We start from the raw sequence: 25,617 nt of genomic DNA, 5'->3' as shown, positions 1-25,617 counted from the left end.
TAGTGTTATGCAGCTCTACCCATATCGATTCCACATCTTCCCGGCTTATGTCCTTCCTTTCTATTGCGTTAATCTCCTCTCTAACCAGCAATGCTACCCCACCTCCTTTTCTTTCACGTCTATCCCTCCTGAATGTTGAATATCCCTGAATGTTGAGCTCCCATCTTTGGTCACCCTGGAGCAATGACTCTGATCCCAACTATATCATATTCATTAATAACTATCTGCACTTTCAATTCATCCATGAGAAGAGGTTTTTATTCACCCAGATAGTTAGAATGTGGAATGCTGACAAGGTGGTGAAAGCAAAGATTCCTACAACATTCAGGCTGTAACTAGACTGAATCAATAAGGTACAGAAGGCTGAGTGTGATGAGATAAAATCACTGTGCCGTGTCAGTGTGATGAGACAAACGAGTAAGGAAAAGATGTCAAAGGAGGTTTTCCCACGTATTACCTCATTCAAAGTGTCATCGATTTGCTTTAGCTCTTCGTAGTGATTCCGTGAATCTCTCAGTGGTTGCACCATGGAATCTTCGATCTGTGGGAAAAGCTGAGCAGCGGAAGGTGTAATCAATAAACAGCTATAAGTATTGGGTGAAAATCAATGAAATCAGAACACTGGACCTAGGGTAAGGGTCAAGGGTCGCTCTTTTCACCGGGCCTTGGGTGAGGGTCAGGGCCTCACTGTCCACTGGACCTTGGCGAGGGTCAGGGCCTGGCTATGTCTGCCGGGCCTTGGTGAGGGTCAGAGCCTCGCTGGGTCTGCCGGGCCTTGGGTGAGGGTCAGAGCCTCACTCTGTCCACTGGACCTTGGCGAGGGTCAGGGCCTCGCAATGTCTGCCGGGCCTTGGCTGAGGGTCAGAGCCTCACTCTGTCCACTGGGCCTTGGTGAGGGTCAGGCCTCACTCTGTCCACTGGACTTGGTGTGAGAGTCAGGGCTTCAATCTGTCGGACTGGGGAGGCCTTCAGCATTTCAAACTTTTACAAAGTTTGAGGGCACAAGAAGAGACATGACTTGGGTCTCTGGTGAAACAGCTTTTGTCGTAAGAGAGCTTAATCAGATGAGGCCTTTGCTGATGAATTTGGAGGAATGAACAGTGATCTCAGTACAGTCATGGGTTTCCAGAGACTGATGGTCACTTGGAGGTTTCTTGGGAATGGTGATCTCAGGCTTAGCAGAGTAGTTGAAGGGTGCTTCCTCTCAATAGTATGTCAGGACCCAGAAATCACAGTCTTAAAAGGTCAACCATTTAGGTTTGAGAATGATAATAAATTTCTTCAGCCAGCAAGTGGTGACTCTGAGCAAGAGTTGTGGGGTCTCCATTTTCTGGAGCAGGGAAGCATTGCTGATGCTGAAGATCAATCATCCATGATCTCAGTAACTGGAGTTGTAGGAGGAGTTTAGGAGGACACAATGGCGCTTAACAGTGACTCCTTCGCTTGCATCTTCGGAAACAACCCTATTTCCATCTTTAATGTCTCTATTTTTCGCTTTCAGGGTTCTTTTGAAGACCCTGACCTGGAGTTACAAGCTGATTTTGGTTCTTTGCAGAAATGGACCCACTCTTAGGGTCTCACGACTGGCCATTATTCGATCTGTCAAAGATGTAGCCGAGGAGATTAGCTCGCCTTTGGAGTTCTGGGATCTCAAGGCTCTGGAGATGGGCGGACCAAAGGTCCGTGTGTCAGCAGGAAATCAGTGTGTCATGGGAGACGGAAGATCTCTGGCTGTGACCCGAGATCTTTGGGCACAGAGCTCATAAAAAGCGATGCAACAGACTTTTAACACCATAAATTGGCAAGTTGTTTGTTATGTCTCTCGTCTCGCTGTGAAACAGAGACATTTCTTTCTCCCTTCTTAGAGAGAGAGAGAGAGAGAGAGAGCCTGTGGTATGTCGAATACCAGGTGAACGAGTAGTGTTTGGGGTACTGCAAGTCTGTGTCTTTGCTGTTGATTTGCTGCACGCTTGAGTGCTGATGGTGGGTGCTGATGCTTTTTTTTGTGCTGGTGGGGGAGAGGGGATCATCGCTTTGCTGCTGCTTGTGTGCGGGAGGGAGGGAGCTGAGGGGGGGTGCTTTGGGGCTCTAATATTTAACCATCATTCATTCTTTGGGACACTCCTCTGTTTTCATGGATAGTTGCAAAGAAAAAGAATTTCACAATTGATATTGTATACATTTCTCTGACATTAAATGTACCTTTGAAACCATTATAAGCTTGAGGGTCTGAATGGCCGGCTGCTGTTCTTATGACCCATGTTCATGTGTGTGTGTGTGTGTGTGTGTGTGTATACACATTTGCCTACATGACCAGTGTGTGTGTGTTTGTATGTACACATTTGCCTACATGACCAGTGTGTGTATGTGTGTATATACATATTTGCCTACATGACCATTACGTGTGTGTATATACACATTTGCCTACATGACCAGTGTGTGTGTGTGTGTGTGTGTGTGTGTATATACACATTTGCCTACATGACCATTATGTGTGTGCATATACACATTTGCCTACATGACCAATTGATTCACCCTCTTCTTACTCACTTTCATCACCGTCTCAAACAATGGGATCAGCACAAAGTTGATGAAGCCGATCTGGGCTGTGGCTTTGGTCACCTTGTCCCTGTCCATGAAAGGTGCGACAGGGAGACCCTCTGCTTTCTCCCGATCGCTCTGCAATGGAACAGTTCCAGAGGGAGTCAGTAAATCCGGATCGGAAGGGATCTATGGGGGTGGGGAGAGGGAGGGATTTGGGGGGGCATGAATAATCAATGGAAGTGGTTGGATTTTGGGAAGGATTTTGATTTGGACATCGTGATTAACTCGTGTGAGTAATATTTATTTTGGGGAACAGATTGATTGAATGAGGAGCGAATGGACCATTAGTTGTGGGGGCAACACACACAAAAAGCTGGAGGAACTGGGCAGCATCAATGGAAATGAGTATAGTCAACGTTTCAGACCGTGGCCCTTCAGCAGGACTGGAGACAAAAGATGGGGGTGATAGGGGAACGGGAAGGGGGAGGAGTGAAGAACTGGGGAGTTGATCAGTGAAAGAGATTCATGGCTGGAGAAGTGGGAGTCCAATCGGAGAGAACAGAAAGCCATGGAAAAAAGAAAAGGTGGGTGGTGGGGGGGAAGGAGCACCAGAAGGAGGTGATGGACAGGCAAGGAGATAGAGTGAAAGAAGGAAAAGAAGATGGGGAATGGTGAAAAGGGGAGCCATTAATGGAAGTTTGAGAAATCGATGTTCATGCCATCAGGTTGGAGGCTATCCAGACGGAATATAAGGTGTTGCTCCTCCAACCTGAGTGTGGGCTCATCACGTGAGTGGAGGAGGACAAGGACAGACATTTCAGAATGGGAATGGGAAGGGGAATTAAAATGGGTGGCCGCTGGGAGATCCCGCGTTTTCTGGCAGACAGAGAGTAGGTGCTCGGTGAACCGGTCTCCCAATCTATGTCGGGTCTCCCCGATATACAGGAGACTACACGGGGAGCACCGGACACAGAAAATGACCTCAACAGACTCACAGGTGAAGTGTCGCCTCACCTGGAAGGCCTGTTTGGGGCTCTGAATGATATTGAGGGAGGAGGTGTAGGGCCAGGTGTAGTACTTGCTCCACTTGCAAGGATAAGAGTCACTGGGAGATCAGGGGAGGGACAAATGGAGAAGGGAGTCACGTAGGGAGCGATCCCTCTGGAAAGCAGAAAGGTGGGGGAGGAAAAGATCTGCTTGTTGGTGACTGAAGTTGCAGAGAATTACGTGCTGGACGTGGAGGCTGGTGGTGTGGTAGGTGAGGACAAGAGGAACCCTATCCATGGTTGGGTGGCAGGAGGATGGGGTAAGAGCAGAAATGCATGAAATTGAAGAGATGCAGTTGAGGGCAGGGTTGATTGTGGAGGAAGGGAAGTCCCTTTCTTTGAAGGAGGAGGACATTTCCTTCATTTTGGAATAAAAAGCCTCATCCTGAGAGCAGATGCGATGGAGATGGAGGAATTGAGAGAAGGGGATAGCGTTTTTACAAGTTACAGGATGGGAAAAGGTATAGTCAAGGTAGCTATGGGAGTCTGTGGGTTTATAATAGGCATCAGTAGATGTGCTGTCCTCAGAGACAGAGACAGAGAGATGGAGAAAGGGGAGGGAGGTGTCAGAAATGGACCAGGTAAATTTGAGGGCAGGGTGGAAGTTGGAAGCAAGGGGGTGAAGTTGACAAGTTCCATATGGGTATAGGAAGCAGCACCAATGCAGACATCGATGTAGTGTCGGAAAAGTGGGGGGCATCTACCAGTGTAGGCTATTTCCATTTCCAACACCTCCCTCCCCTTTCTCAATCTCTCTGTCTCTGTCTCTGGAGACAACTTATCGACTGATGTCTATAATAAACCCCCAAGCATGTAAAAATGCTATCCCCTTCCCTCAATTCCTCTGTCTCCACCGCATCTGCTCTCAGGATGAGGCTTTTCATTCCAGAATGAAGGAGATGTCCTCCTCCTTCAAAGAAAGGGACTTCCCTTCCTCCACAATCAACCCTGCCCTCAACCGCATCTCTTCAATGTCAAGCATGTCTGCTCTTACCCCATCCTCCTGCCACCCCACTAGGAATAGGGTTCCTCTTATCCTCATTTACCACACCACCAGCCTCCATGTCCAGCACGCAATTCTCCGCAACTTCCGCCATCTACAATGGCATCCCACCAACAAGCAGATCTTTTCCTCCCCCTGTTTCTGCTTTCCGCAGGGATCACTCCCTAATCGACTCCCTTGTCCATTCATCCCTCCTCCTGATCTCCCAGTGGCTCTTATCCTTGCAAGTGGAGCAAGTACTACACCTGGCCCTACACCTTCTCCCTCAATATCATTCAGAGCCGTAAACAGGCCTTCCAGGTGAGGCAACACTTCACCTGTGAGTCTGTTGGGGTCATTTTCTGTGTCCGGTGCTCCCGGTGTGGTCTCCTGTATATCGGGGAGACCCGACATAGATTGGGAGACTGGTTCACCGAGCACCTACTCTCTGTCTGCCAGAAAATGCAGGATCTCCCAGAGGCCACCCACTTTAATTCCCCTTCCCATTCCCATTCTGAAATGTCAGTCCCTGGCCTCAACTGCTGCAATGAGGACGTGGTCCGGTTGGAAAAGCAACCCCAGATTTCTGTCCGGGTTGCTTCCAACCTGACAGCATGAACATCGATTTGTTAAACTTCAGGTGATTGTGGCCCCCTCTCGCTCACCATCCCCCATTCCCATTTCCTCTCTTACCTCATCTCCTTAATTGCCCATCACCTCCCTTCTGTTCTCTCCTGTCAGATTCCCCCTTCCCCAGCCCTTTATCTCTTTCATCAATCGACTTCGCAGCTCTTTACTTCATCCCTTCTCCCCCCCCGGTTTCACATGTCACCTACTACCTTGCATTTCTTCCTCACCCCCCCCCACTCTTACTCTGATGCATCTCCTCCATTTCCCGCACTTCGACCCTCACCCTATCCTCCCGCCATCACAACAGGGACAGAGTTCCCCTTGTCCTCACCTACCACCCCACCAGCCTTCGGATCCAACACATTATCCTCCGCAACTTCCGCCACCTTCAACAGGACCCCACCACTAAGCACATCTTTCCCTCTCCACCCCTCTCTGCTTCCGCAGGGATCGTTCCCTCCGCGACTCCCTGATCCACACGTCCATCCCCACTGATCTCCCACCCAGCACTTATCCCTGTAAGCGTAAGTGCTACACCTGTCCCTACACCTCCTCTCTTGCCACCATTCAGGACCCCAAACAGTACTTCCAGGTGAGGCAACACTTCCCTTGTGAGTCTGTTGGGGTCATCTATTGCATCCGATGCTCCCGGTGCGGCCTCCACATCGGTGAAACCCGACGCAGATTGGGGGACCGCTTTGTCGAGCACCTCCGCTCCGTCCGCCACAACAGACAGGATCTCCCGGTAGCCACACACTTCAACTCTGCTTCCCATTCCCATTCAGATACGTCCAAGATATCCTGAAGTGGGAGGGTGAAGAGCCAGAGGTCCTGGTACATATAGGTACCAATGACATAGGTAGGAAAAGGGATGAGGTCCTGAAAGAAGAATATAGGGAGCTAGGAAGGGAGTTGAGAAAAAGGACCGCAAAGGTAGTAATCTCGGGATTACTGCCTGTGCCACGCGACAGTGAGAGTAGGAATGCGATGAGGTGGAGGATAAATGCGTGGCTGAGGGATTGGAGCAGGGGGCAGGGATTCAAGTTTTTGGATCATTGGGACCTCTTTTGGCGCAGGTGTGACCTGTACAAAAAGGACGGGTTACACTTAAATCCTAGGGGGACCAATATCCTGGCAGGGAGATTAGCGGGGGCTACTGAGGTGACTTTAAACTAGAATGGTTGGGGGGTGGGAATCAAATTAAAGCGGCTAGGTGTGAAGAGGTTAGTTCACAACAGAGGGATGGGAACCAGTGCAGAGAGACAGAGGGGTGTAAAGTGAGCGTAGAAGCAAAAAGTACAAAGGGGAAAAGTAAAAGTGGCAGGCCGACAAATCCAGGGCAAGCATTAAAAAGGGCTAAGAGAGTTGTAAAAGAGCGCCTGAAGGCTTTATGTGTCAATGCAAGGAGCATTCGTAATAAGGTGGATGAATTGAAAGTGCAGATTGTTATTAATGATTATGATATAGTTGGGATCACAGAGACATGGCTCCAGGGTGACCAGGGATGGGAGCTCAACGTTCAGGGATATTCAATATTCAGGAAGGATAGACACGAAGGAAGGGGAGGTGGGGTGGCGTTGCTGGTTAAAAAAGAGATTAACGCAATAGAAAGGAAGGACATAAGCCGGGAAGATGTGGAATCGATATGGGTAGAGCTGCGTAACACTAAGGGGCAGAAGACGCTGGTGGGAGTTGTGTACAGGCCACCCAACAGTAGTAGTGAGGTCGGAGATGGTATTAAACAGGAAATTAGAAATGTGTGCAATAAAGGAACAGCAGTTATAATGGGTGACTTCAATCTACATGTAGACTGGGTGAACCAAATTGGTAAAGGTGCTGAGGAAGAGGATTTCTTGGAATGTATGCGGGATGGTTTTTTGAACCAACATGTCGAGGAACCGACTAGAGAGCAGGCTATTCTGGACTGGGTTTTGAGCAATGAGGAAGGGTTAATTAGCGATCTTGTCGTGAGAGGCCCCTTGGGTAAGAGTGACCATAATATGGTGGAATTCTTCATTAACATGGAGAGTGACGTAGTTAATTCAGAAACAAAGGTTCTGAACTTAAAGAGGGGTAACTTTGAAGGTATGAGACATGAATTAGCTAAGATAGACTGGCAAATGACACTTCAAGGATTGACGGTGGATATGCAATGGCAGGCATTTAAAGGTTGCATGGATGAACTACAACAATTGTTCATCCCAGTTTGGCAAAAGAATAAATCAAGGAAGGTAGTGCACCCGTGGCTGACAAGAGAAATTAGGGATAGTATCAATTCCAAAGAAGTAGCATACAAATTAGCCAGAGAAAGTGGCTCACCTGAGGACTGGGAGAAATTCAGAGTTCAGCAGAGGAGGACAAAGGGCTTAATTAGGAAGGGGAAAAAAGATTATGAGAGAAAACTGGCAGAGAACATAAAAACGGACTGTAAAAGCTTTCATAGATATGTAAAAAGGAAAAGACTGATAAAGACAAATGTAGGTCCCCTGCAAACAGAAACAGGTGAATTGATTATGGGGAGCAAGGACATGGCAGACCAATTGAATTATTACTTTGGTTCTGTCTTCACTAAGGAGGACATAAATAATCTTCCAGAAATAGTAAGGGACAGAGGGTCCAGTGAGATGGAGGAACTGAGCGAAATACATGTTAGTAGGGAAGTGGTGTTAGGTAAATTGAAGGGATTGAAGGCAGATAAATCCCCAGGGCCAGATGGTCTGCATCCCAGAGTGCTTAAGGAAGTGGCCCAAGAAATAGTGGATGCATTAGTGATAATTTTTCAAAACTCGTTAGATTCTGGACTAGTTCCTGAGGATTGGAGGGTGGCTAATGTAACCCCACTTTTTAAAAAAGGAGGGAGAGAGAAACCGGGGAATTATAGGCCGGTTAGCCTAACGTCGGTGGTGGGGAAACTGCTGGAGTCAGTTATCAAGGATGTGATAACAGCACATTTGGAAAGCGGTGAAATGATCGGACAAAGTCAGCATGGATTTGTGAAAGGAAAATCATGTCTGACGAATCTCATAGAATTTTTTGAGGATGTAACTAGTAGAGTGGATAGGGGAGAACCAGTGGATGTGGTATATTTGGATTTTCAAAAGGCTTTTGACAAGGTCCCACATAGGAGATTAGTGTGCAAACTTAAAGCACATGGTATTGTGGGTAAGGTATTGGTGTGGGTGGAGAATTGGTTAGCAGACAGGAAGCAAAGAGTGGGAATAAACGGGACCTTTTCAGAATGGCAGGCGGTGACTAGTGGGGTACCGCAAGGCTCAGTGCTGGGACCCCAGTTGTTTACAATATATATTAATGACTTGGATGAGGGAATTAAATGCAGCATCTCCAAGTTTGCGGATGACACGAAGCTGGGTGGCAGTGTTAGCAGTGAGGAGGATGCTAAGAGGATGCAGGGTGACTTGGATAGGTTGGGTGAGTGGGCAAACTCATGGCAGATGCAATTTAATGTGGATAAATGTGAAGTTATCCACTTTGGTGGCAAAAATAGGAAAACAGATTATTATCTGAATGGTGGCCGATTAGGAAAAGGGGAGGTGCAACGAGACCTGGGTGTCATTATACACCAGTCATTGAAAGTGGGCATGCAGGTACAGCAGGCGGTGAAAAAGGCGAACGGTATGCTGGCATTTATAGCGAGAGGATTCGAGTACAGGAGCAGGGAGGTACTACTGCAGTTGTACAAGGCCTTGGTGAGACCACACCTGGAGTATTGTGTGCAGTTTTGGTCCCCTAATCTGAGGAAAGACATCTTTGCCATAGAGGGAGTACAAAGAAGGTTCACCAGATTGATTCCTGGGATGGCAGGTCTTTCATATGAAGAAAGACTGGATGAACTGGGCTTGTACTCGTTGGAATTTAGAAGATTGAGGGGGGATCTGATTGAAACGTATAAGATCCTAAAGGGATTGGACAGGCTAGATGCGGGAAGATTGTTCCCGATGTTGGGGAGGTCTAGAACGAGGGGTCACAGTTTGAGGATAGAGGGGAAGCCTTTTAGGACCGAGGTTAGGAAAAACTTCTTCACACAGAGAGTGGTGAATCTGTGGAATTCTCTGCCACAGCAAACTGTTGAGGCCAGTTCATTAGCTATGTTTAAAAGGAAGTTAGATATGGCCCTTGTGGCTACAGGGGTCAGGGGGTATGGAGGGAAGGCTGGGTTCTGAGTTGGATGATCAGCCATGATCATAATAAATGGCGGTGCAGGCTCGAAGGGCCGAATGGCCTACTCCTGCACCTATTTTCTATGTTTCTATGTTTCTATGTCCATATGTGGCCTCCTCTACTGCCATGATGAGGCTAAACTCAGGTTGGAGGAGCAACACCTCATATACCGTCTAGGTAGTCTCCAGCCCCTTGGTATGAACATAGAATTCTCCAACTTCTGGTAATTCCCTCCCCCTCCCTTCCCCTATCCCTATTTCACTCTGCCCTCTCCCCCAGCTGCCTATCACCTCCCTCATGGTTCCACCTCCTTCTACTACCCATTGTGTTTTCCCCTATTCCTTCTTCACCTTTCCTACCTATCTCCTCCCTGCTTCCCCACCCCTTTATCTTTCCCCTTACTGGTTTTTCACCTGGAACCTACCAGCCTTCTCCTTCCCACCCTCCCCCCGCCTTCTTTATAGGGCCTCTGCCCCTTCCCTCTACAGTCCTGACGAAGGGTTCCCGCCCAAAACGTTGACTGATCGTTTCCACGGATGCTGCCTGACCTGCTGAGTTCCTCCAGTGTGTTGTGAGTGTTGCTTTGACCCCAGCATCTGCAGATTATTTTGTGTTTCTGATGTAGCGGTATTTCAGTGGAGCAAGGGAAATGACAGTGGTATGAGAGAGGATTTGGTCAAAGTAAACTGGAAGGAGCTGCTGGCAGGGATGTCAGCAGAGCAGAAATGGTGTGTGTTTCTGGGGGAAAACGAGGAAGGTGCAGGACATGTGTATTCCAAAAATGAAGAAATACTCAAATGGTAAAATAGTACAGCCGTGGCTGTCAAGGGAAGTCAAAACTATTGTAAAAGCAAAAGAAAGGGCATACAACAAAACAAAAAGTAGTGGGAAGATAGAGGATTGGAAAGTTTTTAAAAACATACAGAGAACAACTAAAATTATTAGAAGGGAAAAGATGAAACATGAAAGCAAGGTAGAAAATAATATCAAATTGGATAATAAAACTTTTTTTAAGTATGTTAAAAATAAAATAAAAATGAGAGTGGATATAGAAACATAGAAACATAGAAAATAGGTGCAGGAGTAGGCCATTCGGCCCTTCGAGCCTGCACCGCCATTTATTATGATCATGGCTGATCATCCAACTCAGAACCCCGCCCCAGCCTTCCCTCCATACCCCCTGACCCCTGTAGCCACAAGGGCCATATCTAACTTCCTCTTAAACATAGCCAATGAACTGGCCTCAACAGTTTGCTGTGGCAGGGAATTCCACAGATTCACCACTCTCTGTGTGAAGAAGTTTTTCCTAATCTCGGTCCTAAAAGGCTTCCCCTCTATCCTCAAACTGTGACCCCTCGTTCTGGACCTCCCCAACATCGGGAACAATCTTCCCGCATCTAGCCTGTCCAATCCCTTTAGGATCTTATATGTTTCAATCAGATCCCCCCTCAATCTTCTAAATTCCAACGAGTACAAGCCCAGTTCATCCAGTCTTTCTTCATATGAAAGACCTGCCATCCCAGGAATCAATCTGGTGAACCTTCTTTGTACTCCCTCTATGGCAAAGATGTCTTTCCTCAGATTAGGGGACCAAAACTGCACACAATACTCCAGGTGTGGTCTCACCAAGGCCTTGTACAACTGCAGTAGTACCTCCCTGCTCCTGTACTCGAATCCTCTCGCTATAAATGCCAGCATACCATTCGCCTTTTTCACCGCCTGCTGTACCTGCATGCCCACTTTCAATGACTGGTGTATAATGACACCCAGGTCTCGTTGCACCTCCCCTTTTCCTAATCGGCCACCATTCAGATAATAACCTGTTTTCCTATTTTTGCCACCAAAGTGGATAACATTCACATTTATCCACATTGAATTGCATCTGCCATGAGTTTGCCCACTCACCCAACCTATCCAAGTCACCCTGCATCCTCTTAGCATCCTCCTCACTGCCAACACTGCCACCCAGCTTCGTGTCATCCGCAAACTTGGAGATGCTGCATTTAATTCCCCCATCCAAGTCATTAATATATATTGTAAACAACTGGGGTCCCAGCACTGAGCCTTGCGGTACCCCACTAGTCACCGCCTGCCATTCTGAAAAGGTCCCGTTTATTCCCACTCTTTGCTTCCTGTCTGCTAACTAATTCTCCACCCACACCAATACCTTACCCCCAATACCGTGTGCTTTAAGTTTGCACACTAATCTCCTGTGTGGGACCTTGTCAAAAGCCTTTTGAAAATCCAAATATACCACATCCACTGGTTCTCCCCTATCCACTCTACTAGTTACATCCTCAAAAAATTCTATGAGATTCGTCAGACATGATTTTCCTTTCACAAATCCATGCTGACTTTGTCCGATCATTTCACCGCTTTCCAAATGTGCTGTTATCACATCCTTGATAACTGACTCCAGCAGTTTCCCCACCATCGACGTTAGGCTAACCGGCCTATAATTCCCCGGTTTCTCTCTCCCTCCTTTTTTAAAAAGTGGGGTTACATTAGCCACCCTCCAATCCTCAGGAACTAGTCCAGAATCTAACGAGTTTTGAAAAATTATCACTAATGCATCCACTATTTCTTGGGCTACTTCCTTAAGCACTCTGGGATGCAGACCATCTGGCCCTGGGGATTTATCTGCCTTCAATCCCTTCAATTTACCTAACACCACTTCCCTACTAACATGTATTTCACTCAGTTCCTCCATCTCACTGGACCCTCTGTCCCTTACTATTTCTGGAAGATTATTTATGTCCTCCTTAGTGAAGACAGAACCAAAGTAATTATTCAATTGGTCTGCCATGTCCTTGCTCCCCATAATCAATTCACCTGTTTCTGTCTGCAGGGGACCTACATTTGTCTTTATCAGTCTTTTCCTTTTTACATATCTATAAAAGCTTTTACAGTCCGTTTTTATGTTCTCTGCCAGTTTTCTCTCATAATCTTTTTTCCCCTTCCTAATTAAGCCCTTTGTCCTCCTCTGCTGAACTCTGAATTTCTCCCAGTCCTCAGGTGAGCCACTTTCTCTGGCTAATTTGTATGCTACTTCTTTGGAATTGATACTACCCCTAATTTCTCTTGTCAGTCACGGGTGCACTACCTTCCTTGATTTATTCTTTTGCCAAACTGGGATGAACAATTGTTGTAGTTCAACCATGCAACCTTTAAATGCCTGCCATTGCATATCCACCGTCAATCCTTTAAGTGTCATTTGCCAGTCTATCTTAACTAATTCACGTCTCATACCTTCAAAGTTACCCCTCTTTAAGTTCAGAACCTTTGTTTCTGAATTAACTATGTCACTCTCCATGTTAATGAAGAATTCCACCATATTATGGTCACTCTTACCCAAGGGGCCTCTCACGACAAGATCGCTAATTAACCCTTCCTCATTGCTCAAAACCCAGTCCAGAATAGCCTGCTCTCTAGTCGGTTCCTCGACATGTTGGTTCAAAAAACCATCCCGCATACATTCCAAGAAATCCTCTTCCTCAGCACCTTTACCAATTTGGTTCACCCAGTCTACATGTAGATATAGGACCACTAGAAAATGAGGCAGGAGAAATAATAACGGGGGACAAGGAGATGGCTGCTGAACTAAATGAGTATTTTGCGTCAGTCTTCACTATGGAAGACACAAGCGCTATGTCAGATGTTGTAGTGTGTGAAGGAAGAGAAGTGGGTGCAGTTACTGTTACAAGAGAGAGTTGCTCAAAAAGCTGAAAGACCTAAAGGTACATATGTCACCCAGACCAGAGGAACTGCACCCTAGGGTTCTGTAAGAGGTAGCGTTAGAGATTATGGTGGCTTTGGAAATGATCTTTCAAAAATCATTGGACTCTGACATGGTGCCAGAGGACTGGAAAATTGCAAATGTTGCTCCACTCTTTAAGAAAGGAGGAAGGCAGACGAAAGGAAATTATAGACCAGTTAGCCTGACCTCAGTGGCTGGGAAGATGTTGGAGTCAATTGTTAAGGATGAGGTGATGGAGTACTTGGTGACACAGCACAAGATAGGACAAAATCAACATGATTTCCTTAGGGAAAATCCTGCCTGACGAACCTGTTGGAATTCTTGGAGGTGATTACAAGTAGGATAGATAAAGGGGATGCAGTGGATGTTGTATATTTGGACTTTCAGAAGGCCTTTGACAAGGTGCCACACATTAGGCTGCTTACCAAGTTAAGAGCCCAAGGTATCACTGGAAAATTACTAACATGGTTACAGCATTGGCTGATTGGTTGGAATTAGCAAGTGGGAATAAAAGGATCCTTTTCTGGTTGGCTGCCAGTGATTAGTGGTGTTCTGCAGGGTTTGGTGTTGGGACCACTTCTTTTTATGCTGTATATAAATGATATAGTTGATGGAATAGATAGCTTTGTTGCCAAGTTTGCAGATGATATGAAGATTGGCAGAGTGGCAGGTAGTGTTGAGGAAACAGGTAGGATGCAGAAGGACTTGGACAGATTAGGAGAATGGGCAAGAAAGTGGCAAATGAAATACAATGTTGGAAAATGCATGATCATGCACTTTGGTAGTAGAAATAAGGGTGATGAATTTGTGGAATTTGTTGCCACATGCAGCTATGGAGGCCAGGTTGCTGGGTGTATTTAAGGCAGAGATTGATAGTTTCTTGATTGGTCATCAAAGATTACGGGGAGAAGGCTGGGAACTGGGATTGAGGAGGAGATAGAAAAATAGGATCATCCATAATTGAATGGCAGAGCGGACTCATTGGGCCAGATGGCCAAATTCTGCTCCTATGTCTTACGGTCTCCTTGGGTGTCAATATCTCCGAGGAACCCAACATATCAATACGGCTACAAAGGAGGTATGACCGCAGCCATAATTCATTAGGAGTGTGAGGAGATTTGGTATGTCACAAAAGATTCTTGCAAATTTCTACAGATGTACCGTGGAGAGCATTCTAACTGGCTGCATCACCGTCTGGTGTGGGGGGTGGGGATGGTAGTGGGGGAGGATCGAAATAAGCTGCATAGAGTTGTAAACTTAAGTCAACTCCAGCATAGGCACTACCCTTCGTAATATCCACAACATCTTCAAAGAGCAACGCCTCAAAAAGATGGCATTCATCATTAAGAACCTCCATCACCCAGGACCTGCCTTGTTCTCATTGTTACCATCAGGGAGAAGACACACACTCAGCAATTCAGGAACAACTTCTTCCCCTCTGCCATCCAATTTCTGAATGGACATTGAACCCCTGAACACTACCTCACTACTTTTTATAGAACATAGAACATAGACCATAGAATAGTACAGCACAGTACAGGCCCTTCGGTCCACAATGTTGAGCCGACCCTTAAACCCTGCCTCCCATATAACTCCCCACTTCAATTTCCTCCATATACCTGTCTAGTAGTCGCTTAAATTTCACTAGTGTACCTGCCTCCCCACTGACTCAGGCAGTGCATTCCACGCACCAACCACTCTCTGAGTGAAAAACCTTCCTCTATTATCCCCCTTGAACTTCCCACCCCTTACCTTAAAGCCATGTCCTCTTGTATTGAGCATTGGTGCCCTGGGGAAGAGGCGCTGGCTATCCACTCAATCTATTCCTCTTATTATCTTGTACATCTCTATCATGTCTCCTCTCATCCTCCTTCTCTCCAAGGAGTAAAGCCTAGCTCCCTTAATCTCTGATCATAATGCATACTCTCTAAACCAAACAGCATCCTGGTAAATCACCTCTGTACCCTTTTCAATGCTTCCACATCCTTCTTATAATGAGGCGACCAGAACTGGACACAGTACTCCAAGTGATGCCTAACCAGAGTTTTATAGAGCTGACAACAGGAATTCTGCAGATGCTGGAAATTCAAGCAACATACATCAAAGTTGCTGGTAAACGCAGCAGGCCAAGCAGCATCTGTAGGAAGAGGTGCAGTACTCTTAAACTCTATCTCTGCACCTATGAAAGCTAACACTCTATAAGCTTTCTTAACTACCCTATCTACCAGTGAAGCAACTTTCAGGGATGTTTGGACATGTACTCCCAGATCCCTCTGCTCCTCCACACTACCAAGTATCCTGCCATTTACTTTGTACCCTGCCTTGGAGTTTGTCCTTCCAAAGTGTACCACCTCACACTTCTCTGGGTGAACTCCATCTGCCACTTCTCAGCCCACTTCTGCATCCTATCAATGTCTCTCTGCAATCTTCGACAATCCTCTACACTATCCACAACACCACCAACCTTTGTGTCGTCTGCAAACTTGCCAACCCACCCTTCTACCCCAACATCCAGGTCGTTAATAAAAATCACGAAAAGTAGAGGTCCCAGAAACGATCCTTGTGGGACACCACTAGTCACAACCCTCCAATCCGAATGTACTCCCTCCACCACAACCCTCTGCTTTCTGCAGGCAAGACAATTCTGAATCCACCTGGCCAAACTTCCCTGGATCCCATGCCTTCTGACTTTCTGAATAAGCCTACCATGTGGAACCTTGTCAAATGCCTTACTAAAATCCATATAGATTGCATCCACTGCACTACTCTCATCTAAATGCCTGGTCAACTCCTCAAAGAACTCCAGCAGGCTTGTTAGACACAATCTGCCCTTCACAAGGTCATGCTGATTGTCCCTGATCAGACCATGATTCTCTAAATGCCCATAGATCCTATCTCTAAGAATCTTTTCCAACAGCTTTCCCCCCACAGACACTATAATTACCAGGACTATCCCTACTACCATTTTTGAACAAGTGGACAACATTCGCCTCCCTCCAATCCTCCGGTACCATTCCCGTGGACAACGAGGACATAAAGATCCTAACCAGAGGCTCAGCAATCTCTTCCCTCGCCTCGCGGAGCAGCCTGGGGAATATTCCGTCAGGCCCCGGGGACTTATCCGTCCTAATGTATTTTAACAACTCCAACACCTCCTCTCCCTTATTATCAACATGCTCCGGAACCAAAGGAAATGGGGGAGATCTTAAATAGGTTTTTTGCGTCTGTGTTTACTAAGGAAACTGGCATGAAATCTATGGAATTAAGGGAAACAAGTAGTGAGATCATGGAAACTGTACAGATCGAAAAGGAGGAGGTCCTTGCTGTCTTGAGGAAAATTAAAGTGGGTAAATCCCCGGGACCTGACAGGGTGTTCCCTCGGACCTTGAAGGAGACTAGTGTTGAAATTGCAGGGGCCCTGGCTGAAATATTTAAAATGTCGCTGTCTACAGGTGAGGTGCCGGAGGATTGGAGAGTGGCTCATGTTGTTCCGTTGTTTAAAAAAGGATCAAAAAGTAATCCGGGAAATTACAGGCAGTAAGTTTAACATCGGTAGTAGGTAAGTTATTGGAGGGAGTACTAAGAGACAGAATCTACAAGCATTTGGATAGACTGGGACTTATTAGGGAGAGTCAACATGGCTTTGTGCGTGGTAGGTCATGTTTGACCAATCTATTGGAGTTTTTCGAGGAGGTTACCAGGAAAGTGGATGAAGGGAAGGCAGTGGATATTGTCTACATGGACTTCAGTAAGGCCTTTGACAAGGTTCCCCATGAGAGGTTAGTTAGGAAAATTCAGTCACTAGGTATACATGGAGAGGTGGTAAATTGGATTAGACATTGGCTTGATGGAAGAAGCCAGAGAGTGGTGGTAGAGAATTGCTTCTCTGAGTGGAGGCCTGTGACTAGTGGTGTGCCACAGGGATCAGTGCTGGGTCCATTGTTATTTGTCATCTATATCAATGATCTGGATGATAATGTGGTAAATTGGATCAGCAAGTTTGCTGATGATACAAAGATTGGAGGTGTAGTAGACAGTGAGGAAGGTTTTCAGAGCCTGCAGAGGGACTTGGACCAGCTGGAAAAATGGGCTAAAAAAGTGGCAGATGGAGTTCAATACTGACAAGTGTGAGGTATTGCACGTTGGAAGGACAAACCAAGGTAGAACATACAGGGTTAATGATAAGGCACTGAGGAGAGCAGTGGAACAGAGGGATCTGGGAATACAGATACAAAATTCCCTAAAAGTGGAGTCACAGGTAGATAGGGTCGTAAAGAGAGCTTTTGGTACATTGGCCTTTATTAATCGAAGTATTGAGTATAAGAGCTGGAATGTTATGATGAGGTTGTATAAGGCATTGGTGAGGCCGAATCTGGAGTATTGTGTTCAGTTTTGGTCACCAAATTACAGGAAGGATATAAATAAGGTTGAAAGAGTGCAGAGAAGGTTTACAAGGATGTTGCCGGAAGGTTGAAAGAGTGCAGAGAAGGTTTACAAGGATGTTGCCGGGACTTGAGAAACTCAGTTACAGTGAAAGGTTGAATAGGTTAGGACTTTATTCCCTGGAGTGTAGAAGAATGAGGGGAGATTTGATAGAGGTATATAAAATTATGATGGGTATAGATAGAGTGAATGCAAGCAGGCTTTTTCCACTGAGGCAAGGGGAGAAAAAAACCAGAGGACATGGGTTAAGGGTGAGGGGGGAAATGTTTAAAGGGAACATTAGGGGGGGCTTCTTCACACAGAGAGTGGTGGGAGTATGGAATGAGCTGCCAGACGAGGTGATAAATGTGGGTTCTTTTTTAACATTTAAGAATAAATTGGACAGATACATGGATGGGAGGTGTATGGAGGGATATGGTCCGTGTGCGGGTCAGTGGGACTAGGCAGAAAATGGTTCGGCACAGCCAAGAAGGGCCAAAAGGCCTGTTTCTGTGCTGTAGTTTCTATGGTTTCTATGGTAACATCAATCTCACTCATATTGTCCTCACCATCATCAAGTTCCCTCTCTTTGGTGAATACCGAAGAGAAGTATTCATTGAGGACCTCGCTCACTTCCACAGCCTCCAGGCACATCTTCCCACCTTTATCTCTAATCGGTCCTACCTTCACTCCGGTCATCCTTTTGTTCTTCACATAATTGAGGAATGCCTAAGGGTTTTCCTTTACCCTGCTCGCCAAGGCCTTCTCATGCCCCCTTCTTGCCCTTCTCAGCCTCTTCTTATGGTCCTCTCTTGCTACCCTATATTCCTCAATAGACCCACCTGATCCTTGCTTCCTAAACCTCATGTATGTTGCCTTCTTCCACCTGACTAGACTTTCCACCTCACTTGTCACCTATGGTTCCTTCACCGGGTCAAATTTATCCCTAACATCCTGCAAGAGACCCCTGAACATCAAATACATGTCCATAGTACAGTTCCCTGCTAAAACATCATCCCAATTCACGCCTGCAAGATCTAATCTTATAGCCTCATAATTTGCCCTTCCCCAATTAAAAATTTTCCTGTCCTCTCCGATTCTATCCTTTTCCATGATAATGCTAAAGGCCAGGGAGCGGTGGTCACCGTCCCCCAGATGCTCACCCACTGAGAGATCTGTGACCTGACTCAGTTCATTACCTAATAATAGATATAACCATATAAACCATATAACAATTACAGCACGGAAACAGGCCATCTTGGCTCTTCTAGTCCATGCCAATCTCTTACTCTCACCTAGTCCCACCGACCTGCACTCAGCCCATAACACTCCATTCCCTTCCTGTACATATATCTATCCAATTTAACTTTAAACGACAACATCGAACCTGCCTCAACCACTTCTGCTGGAAGCTCGTTCCACACAGCTACCACTCTCTGAGTAAAGAAGTTCCCCCTCATGTTACCCCTAAACTTTTGCTCTTTAACTCTCAACTCATGTCCTCTTGTTTGAATCTCCCCTACTCTCAATGGAAAAAGCCTATCCACATCAACTCTATCTATCCCCCTCATAATCTTAAACACCTCTATCAAATCCCCCCTCAACCTTCTACACTCCAAAGAATAAAGACCTAACATGCTCAACCTTTCTCTGTAACTTAGGAGATGAAACCCAGGCAACATTTTAGTAAATCTCCTCTGTACTCTCTCAATTTTATTGACATCTTTCCTATAATTCAGTGACCAGAACTGTACACAATACTCCAAATTTGGCCTCACCAATGTCTTACATAATTTCAACATTACATCCCTCATCTAGTATGGCATTCCCCCTCGTCTGCCTGTCAACATATTGTGACAGGAATCCGTCCTGGACACACTTAACAAACTCTGCCCCGTCTCAACCCTTGGAACTAATCAGGTGCCAATCAATATTAGGGAAGTTAAAGTCACCCATGATAACAACCCTGTTATTTTTGCACCTTTCCAAAATCTGCCTCCCAATCTGCTCCTCGGTATCTCTGCTGCTACCAGGGGGCCAAGAATACCCCCAGTAGAGTAACTGCTCCCTTCTTGTTCCTGACTTCTACCCATACTGACTCAAAAGTGGATCCTGCTACATTACCCACCCTTTCTGTAGCTCTAATAGTATCCTTAACCAGTAATGCCACCCCTCCTCCCCTTTGCCCCCCTCTCTATCCCTTTTAAAGCACTGAAATCCAGGAATATTGAGAATCCATTCCTGCCCTGGTACCAGCCAAGTCTCTGCAATGGCCACCACATCATCTTCTCCCTCCTGCCGTCTGGAAAAAGGCACCGAAGCATTTGGGCTCTCACGACCAGACTATGTAACAGTTTCTTCCCTCAAGCTATCAGACCCCTCGGAGCAGCAATCGCAAACCTTCCCACAAGGATGTTAGACCCCTCCAGTTCAGCTGCAACCCATCCCGTCGGAACAGGTCCCACCTTCCCTGTAACAAAGCCCAATTGTCCAGAAACATGAAGCCCTCCCTCCTGCACCAACTCCTTAGCCACGTATTTAGCTGCATTATCTTCCTATTTCTAGCCTCACTAGCACGTGGCACGGGTAGCAATCCTGAGATTGCAACCCTGAAGATCCTGTCCTTCAATTTTGCACCTAGCTCCCTAAATTCTCTTCGCAGGACCTCCTCCTTCTTCCTATCCACGTCATTGGCCCCTACATGGACCACGACATCTGGCTGCTCACTCTCTCTCTTGAGAATACCGAGAACTCGATCCAAGATATCGTAGATCCTGGCACCAGGGAGGCAACAGACCATCCGGGATTCTCAATCTCTTCTACAGAACCTCTTATCTGTCCCCCTAACTATCGAATCCCCTATCACTACTGCTCTCCTCTTTTCCCTCCTTCCCTTCTGAGTTGAGGGTCCCATCTCGGTGCCAGAGACGCAACCACTGCAACTTGTCCCTGGTAGGTCGTCCCCATCAACAGTATCCAAAATGATATACTTATTATTGGTGGGGACGGCCACAGGGGTGCTCTGCTCATTCTGTCTATTTCCCTTACCTCTCCTGACAGTCACCCAGCTACCTGTCTCTTGATTTTTTAGTGGTGAAACTCCTGTTTATTTCTGTCTCTGCCTCATGAATGATCCGAAGTTCATCCAGCTCCAGCTCCAGTTCCCTGACTCGGTTTGTCAGGAGCTGCAGCTGGATGCACCTTTCACAGGTGTAGTCATCATTTTTAATTTTCAGTTTTGCAATACTTACTTAATTTAACTATTTAATATTTATACATACTTTAATTCACATTTTTCTCTATTATTATGCATTGCATTGTACTGTTGCCTCAAAGACAACAAATTTCATACATATGAATACTGCTGACATTAAACCTGATTCTGATTTGGATTCTGATTGTAGGGGAGAGGTTGATGGGCAGCTGGAACAGGGTAGAGGAAGAAGATTGGAGAGATGGACAAAATTTTATGAGGCACTGGTCAGACCACATCAGAAGTATTGTGAGGAGTTTTGGGTCCCATATCTAAATAAAAATGTGCTGGCATTGGAGAGGGTCCAGAGGAGGTTCACGAGAATAATCCCAGGAATGAAAAGGGTTAATGTATGAGGAGTGTTTAATGGCTCTGGACCTGTACTCACTAGAATCTAGAATAATGGGGGGAGGGCGCGGGATATCTAACTGAAACATACCGAATATTGAAACGCTTAGGTAGAGCGGATATGGTGGATGTTTTCAATAGCAGGAGAATCTAAGACCAGAGGGAGCAGCCTCAGAATAGAAGGACGTCCACTTTGAACAGAGATGAGGAGCATTTTCTTTCGCCAGAGGGTAGTGTATCTAAGGAATTCATTGCTACAGACAGCTGTGGAGACCAAGCCTTTGAGTATATTTAAAGTGGAGGTTGATAGGTTCTTGATTAGTCAGTGCGAAAAAGGTTACATAGAAGGAGAACGGGGTTGAGAGGGATAATAAATCAGATATGACTCCACAGAGCAAACTCAGTGGGTTGAATGGCCTAATTCTACTGTATCTTAATGTCTTACAAGGGGAGGAACCTCCCTCGCCCTCACCCCACTACCCAATAATTTCCCATTTCCCAATCAATATCCTGCCCCAATCAGATTTGCTCCATCCAAATCAGTTCCATACCCCAAATCAATCCTACTTCCTCAATCAACCCATTGCCTTCATATACGTTTCTCCAGTAAGATGAGGGATGTCTAGATGCTGGAATAACTCAGTGGGTCAGTCAGCATTTGAAGAGGCAAAAAGGTGTAGGTCGATGTTCCATGTCCGAGAGGAACAGCCAGTGTACAGGTCTGAAGTGAGAGCAATCTGTCCCTGGAGCAGGTCTCAAACGGAATGTCAGTTTACATGCCTCTTCATGTTCTAGCATGTACAGGTCTTCTAAGTCTTCGATGGAGGAAGGGAGAAGACTTAAGTTACTCTGTGTTTGATACTGGAGGAACTCAACGGGTCAGGCAGCATCCATGCAGGGAAATGGATAGTTGACATTTTGGGTCAAAGGTTGAGACCTTTCCTCCAGACTGGATGGCATAGTGGACAATGGCCTGATGATCACTGTGGGGTCATAGGACGGTATGGGAGGTGAGTGGTTTTGGGGAAGATGGGTTGATTGAGGAAATGAGGTTGGTGAAATGTGTAGATGTGATTTTGTGGGAGTGAGACTGATTGGAGCAGGACATTGATAGGGAAATACGATAGACTGTGGGAGGCGAGGGACTAATGGGAAGTCAATTGTTTACAGGAAGGGGACTGATTGTACGTGGCTGTTAGTTACCAAGTGGGAGACTAATTTGGAGTGTAGGTTGCAATTGATTTACAGGAGATGGATTATTTATGGTGAAGAGGATTGACTAGGTGGGTGGCAGATGAATGAATTGGGATGAGTCTGATTTTGGGGAAGGGGATTATGGGGGGGAGGGAGAAAGATTTGGACAGGGGGTTGACTGGGAGAGACAGATTGAAAGTGTTGGGGTTACTGATAAACTTGGAGACTTTGATTAGTGCGGGGCTTTCTTTACCTGCATGAAGTATTCCTGCAGCAAGCAGTCCACCCAGGGCTCTGCCACCTCAATTGGCCTCACCTCATTTGAGATGTCACAGCATTTGATCAGAACCATTTGTAACTGGAGAAGAGAAAGAGGATGTTCATGCACCCTTCTTCCCCCATCCATCCTCCACTTTCTCCCTCTACGCTCTATGCTCCCCTTTACCCTTCTATTCACCCCTACGCTCTCTATTCTCCATGCTCCATCCTCCGCTCTGCCCCTCCCCCTCTGTCCACCACATCCCCCCTTCGTACTCCACCCTCCACCCTCCCACTTGTCCGTCCCCTCTGCCTCCACTCTCTCCCCTCCAATCACCCCGTCCCCCCTCACGTTCTTGATATTTATAGCTTATTGATTTATTTTGTGTTTGTGTCTTTTGCACTCTGGTTGTTTGCCCGTCCTGTTGGGTGCAGTCTTTCATTGATTCTATTGTGTTTCTTTGTACTTACTGTGTAAGCCCACAAGGAAATGAATCTCAGGGTTGTATATGATGACATGTATGTACTTTGATAATAAATTTACTTTAAACTTTGGTGTATCTGACCAGGAGCTGGGAGCACAAACCCCAGGGATCACCCACATGACCATCTGTCCTCGGGATCCCCTTGAAAGGCCATCTGTTCCCTTGTACCCCGCCCCCCCCCCCTGAATGACCATCCGTCCCCCAGGACCCCCAATGACTGTCCATCCCCCGGGGCCCCCAAATGACGGTTCATCCCTGGCGACCCCCCCCAAATGATCAGGAAAATGGTAGAACCAGATATGATTGAGGTGTTGAAGAGATGTTTAAGAGACGTTGAAGAGATGTTGAACATGTGGCTAATGGACAGAAAATGGCTTGCATGCAGACAGAAGAGAATTAATTTGGTATTTCTGGCACAAACATGGTCAATTTAAAATGATCAATTAAGCTACCTGGTATGTCTTTGGATTGTGAGAGGAAACTAGAATACCCAGGAAACCCCTTTCTTTATATGGGGAGGACGTACAGACTCCTTACAGAGGATGCCAGGAATAAAAGGGGCCTTTTCTGGTTGGCTGCCGGTGACTAGTGGTGTTCCTCAGGGGTCAGATTCGAGACTGCTGCTTTTCACATTGTTTGTCAATGATTTGGATAATGGAATTGATGGCTTTGTGGCAAAGTTTGTGGATGATACAAAGATAGGTGGAGGTGTAGGTAGTGCTGAGGAAGCAATGAGGTAGCAGGACTGAGACGAATTGGAAGAATAGACAAAAAAGGGGCAGATGGAACACAGTGTTGGGAAATGTAGCTGGGATGTGGACCACAGATTACAATGGGAAATAGAAAGGGTGTGTTAAAAGGGCAATGTTATGGTAGTCATGCAACATTTCAACATACAGGTTTATTGGGAAAAAGGAGCTTAAGAAGGGGCTGAGAAGAGCAAGAAGGCCTTGGCGAGTAGGGTAATGGAAAACCCCAAGGCATTCTTCAATTATGTGAAGGAAAAAAGGATGACAGGAGTGAAGGTAGGACCGATTAGAGATAAAGGTGGGAAGAAGTGCCTGGAGGCTGTGTAAGTGAGCGAGGTCCTCAATGAATACTTCTCTTCAGTATTCACCAATGAGAGGGAACTTGATGATGGTGAGGACAATATGAGTGAGGTTGATGTTCTGGAGCATGTTGATATTAAGGGAGAGGAGGTGTTGGAGTTGTTAAAATACATTAGGATGGATAAGTCCCTGGGGCCTGACGGAATATTCCCCAGGCTGCTCCATGAGGTGAGGGAAGAGATTGTTGAGCCTCTGGCTGGGATCTTTATGTCCTCGTTGTCCACGGGAATGGTACCGGAGGATTGGAGGGAGGCAAATGTTGTCCCCTTGTTCAAAAAAGGTAGTAGGGATAGTCCGGGTAATTATAGACCAGTGAGCCTTACTTCTGTGGTGGGAAAGCTATTGGAAAAGATTCTTAGAGACAGGATTTATGGGATTTATGGGCATTTAGAGAATCATGGTCTGATCAGGGACAGTCAGCATGGCTTTGTGAAGGGCAGATCGTGTCTAACAAGCTTGACAGAGTTCTTTGAGGAGATGACCAGGCATATAGATGAGGGTAGTGCAGTGGATGTGATCTATATGGATTTTACTAAGGCATTTGACAAGGTTCCACACGGTAGGCTTATTCAGAAAAGTAGAAGGCATGGGATCCTGGAAAGTTTGGCCAGGTAGATTCAGAATTGACTTGCCTGCAGAAGGCAGAGGGTTGTGGTGGAGGGAGTACATTCGGATTGGAGGGTTGTGACTAGTGGTGTCCCACAAGGATCGTTTCTGGGACCTCTACTTTTCATGATTTTTATTAATGACCTGGATGTGGGGGTTGAAGGGTGGGTTGGCAAGTTTGCAGACGACACAAAGGTTGGTGGTGTTGTAGATAGTGTAGAGGATTGTCGGAGATTGCAGAGAGACATTGATAGGATACAGAAGTGGGCTGAGAAGTGGCAGATGAAGTTCAACCTGGAGAAGTGTGAGGTGGTACACTTTGGAAGGACAAATTCCAAGGCAGAGTACAAAGTAAATGGCAGGATACCTGCAAGTGTGGAGGAGCAGAGGGATCTGGGGGTACATGTCCACAAATCCCTGAAAGTTGCCTCACAGGTGGATAGGGTAGTTAAGAGAGCTTATGGAGTGTTAGCTTTCATAAGTCAAGGGATAGAGTTTAGGAGTCATGGGGTAATGATGCAGCTCTACAAAACTCTGGTTAGGCCACACTTGGAGTACTGTGTCCAGTTCTGGTCGCCTCACTATAGGAAGGATGTGGAAGCATTGGAAAGGGTACAGAGGAGATTTACCAGGATGCTGTCCAGTTTAGAGAGTATACATTATGATCAGAGATTAAGGGAGCTAGGGCTTTACTCTCTGGAGAGAAGGAGGATGAGAGGAGACATGATAGAGGTATACAAGATAATAAGGGGAGTAGATAGAGTGGACAGCCAGCACCTCTTCCCCAGGGCACCACTGCTCAAT

At 46.3% G+C, this 25,617-nt stretch overlaps 1 protein-coding gene across 1 annotated transcript in view; it reads right to left on the bottom strand.

Annotated features, from left to right (window-relative positions):
• Positions 1 to 232: 232 nt before the first annotated feature.
• pde9aa (phosphodiesterase 9aa) overlaps positions 233 to 25,617 on the bottom strand; it is a 214,045-nt gene continuing 188,660 nt past the window's right edge. The window contains exons 16-19 of the mRNA XM_063050162.1: positions 22,609 to 22,713; positions 2,551 to 2,679; positions 458 to 553; positions 233 to 340 (exon numbers count right to left, since the gene is read on the bottom strand). Of these exons, the coding sequence (XP_062906232.1) occupies positions 233 to 340; positions 458 to 553; positions 2,551 to 2,679; positions 22,609 to 22,713 (438 nt within the window). The remainder of the gene's footprint in view (positions 341 to 457; positions 554 to 2,550; positions 2,680 to 22,608; positions 22,714 to 25,617) is intronic.

This window comes from Mobula hypostoma, chromosome 6, assembly GCF_963921235.1.
Source record: "Mobula hypostoma chromosome 6, sMobHyp1.1, whole genome shotgun sequence".
NCBI lineage: Eukaryota > Metazoa > Chordata > Chondrichthyes > Myliobatiformes > Myliobatidae > Mobula > Mobula hypostoma.
Note: the sequence above shows the minus strand (reverse complement) of the source record. Positions and strands in the feature narration are given on the sequence as shown.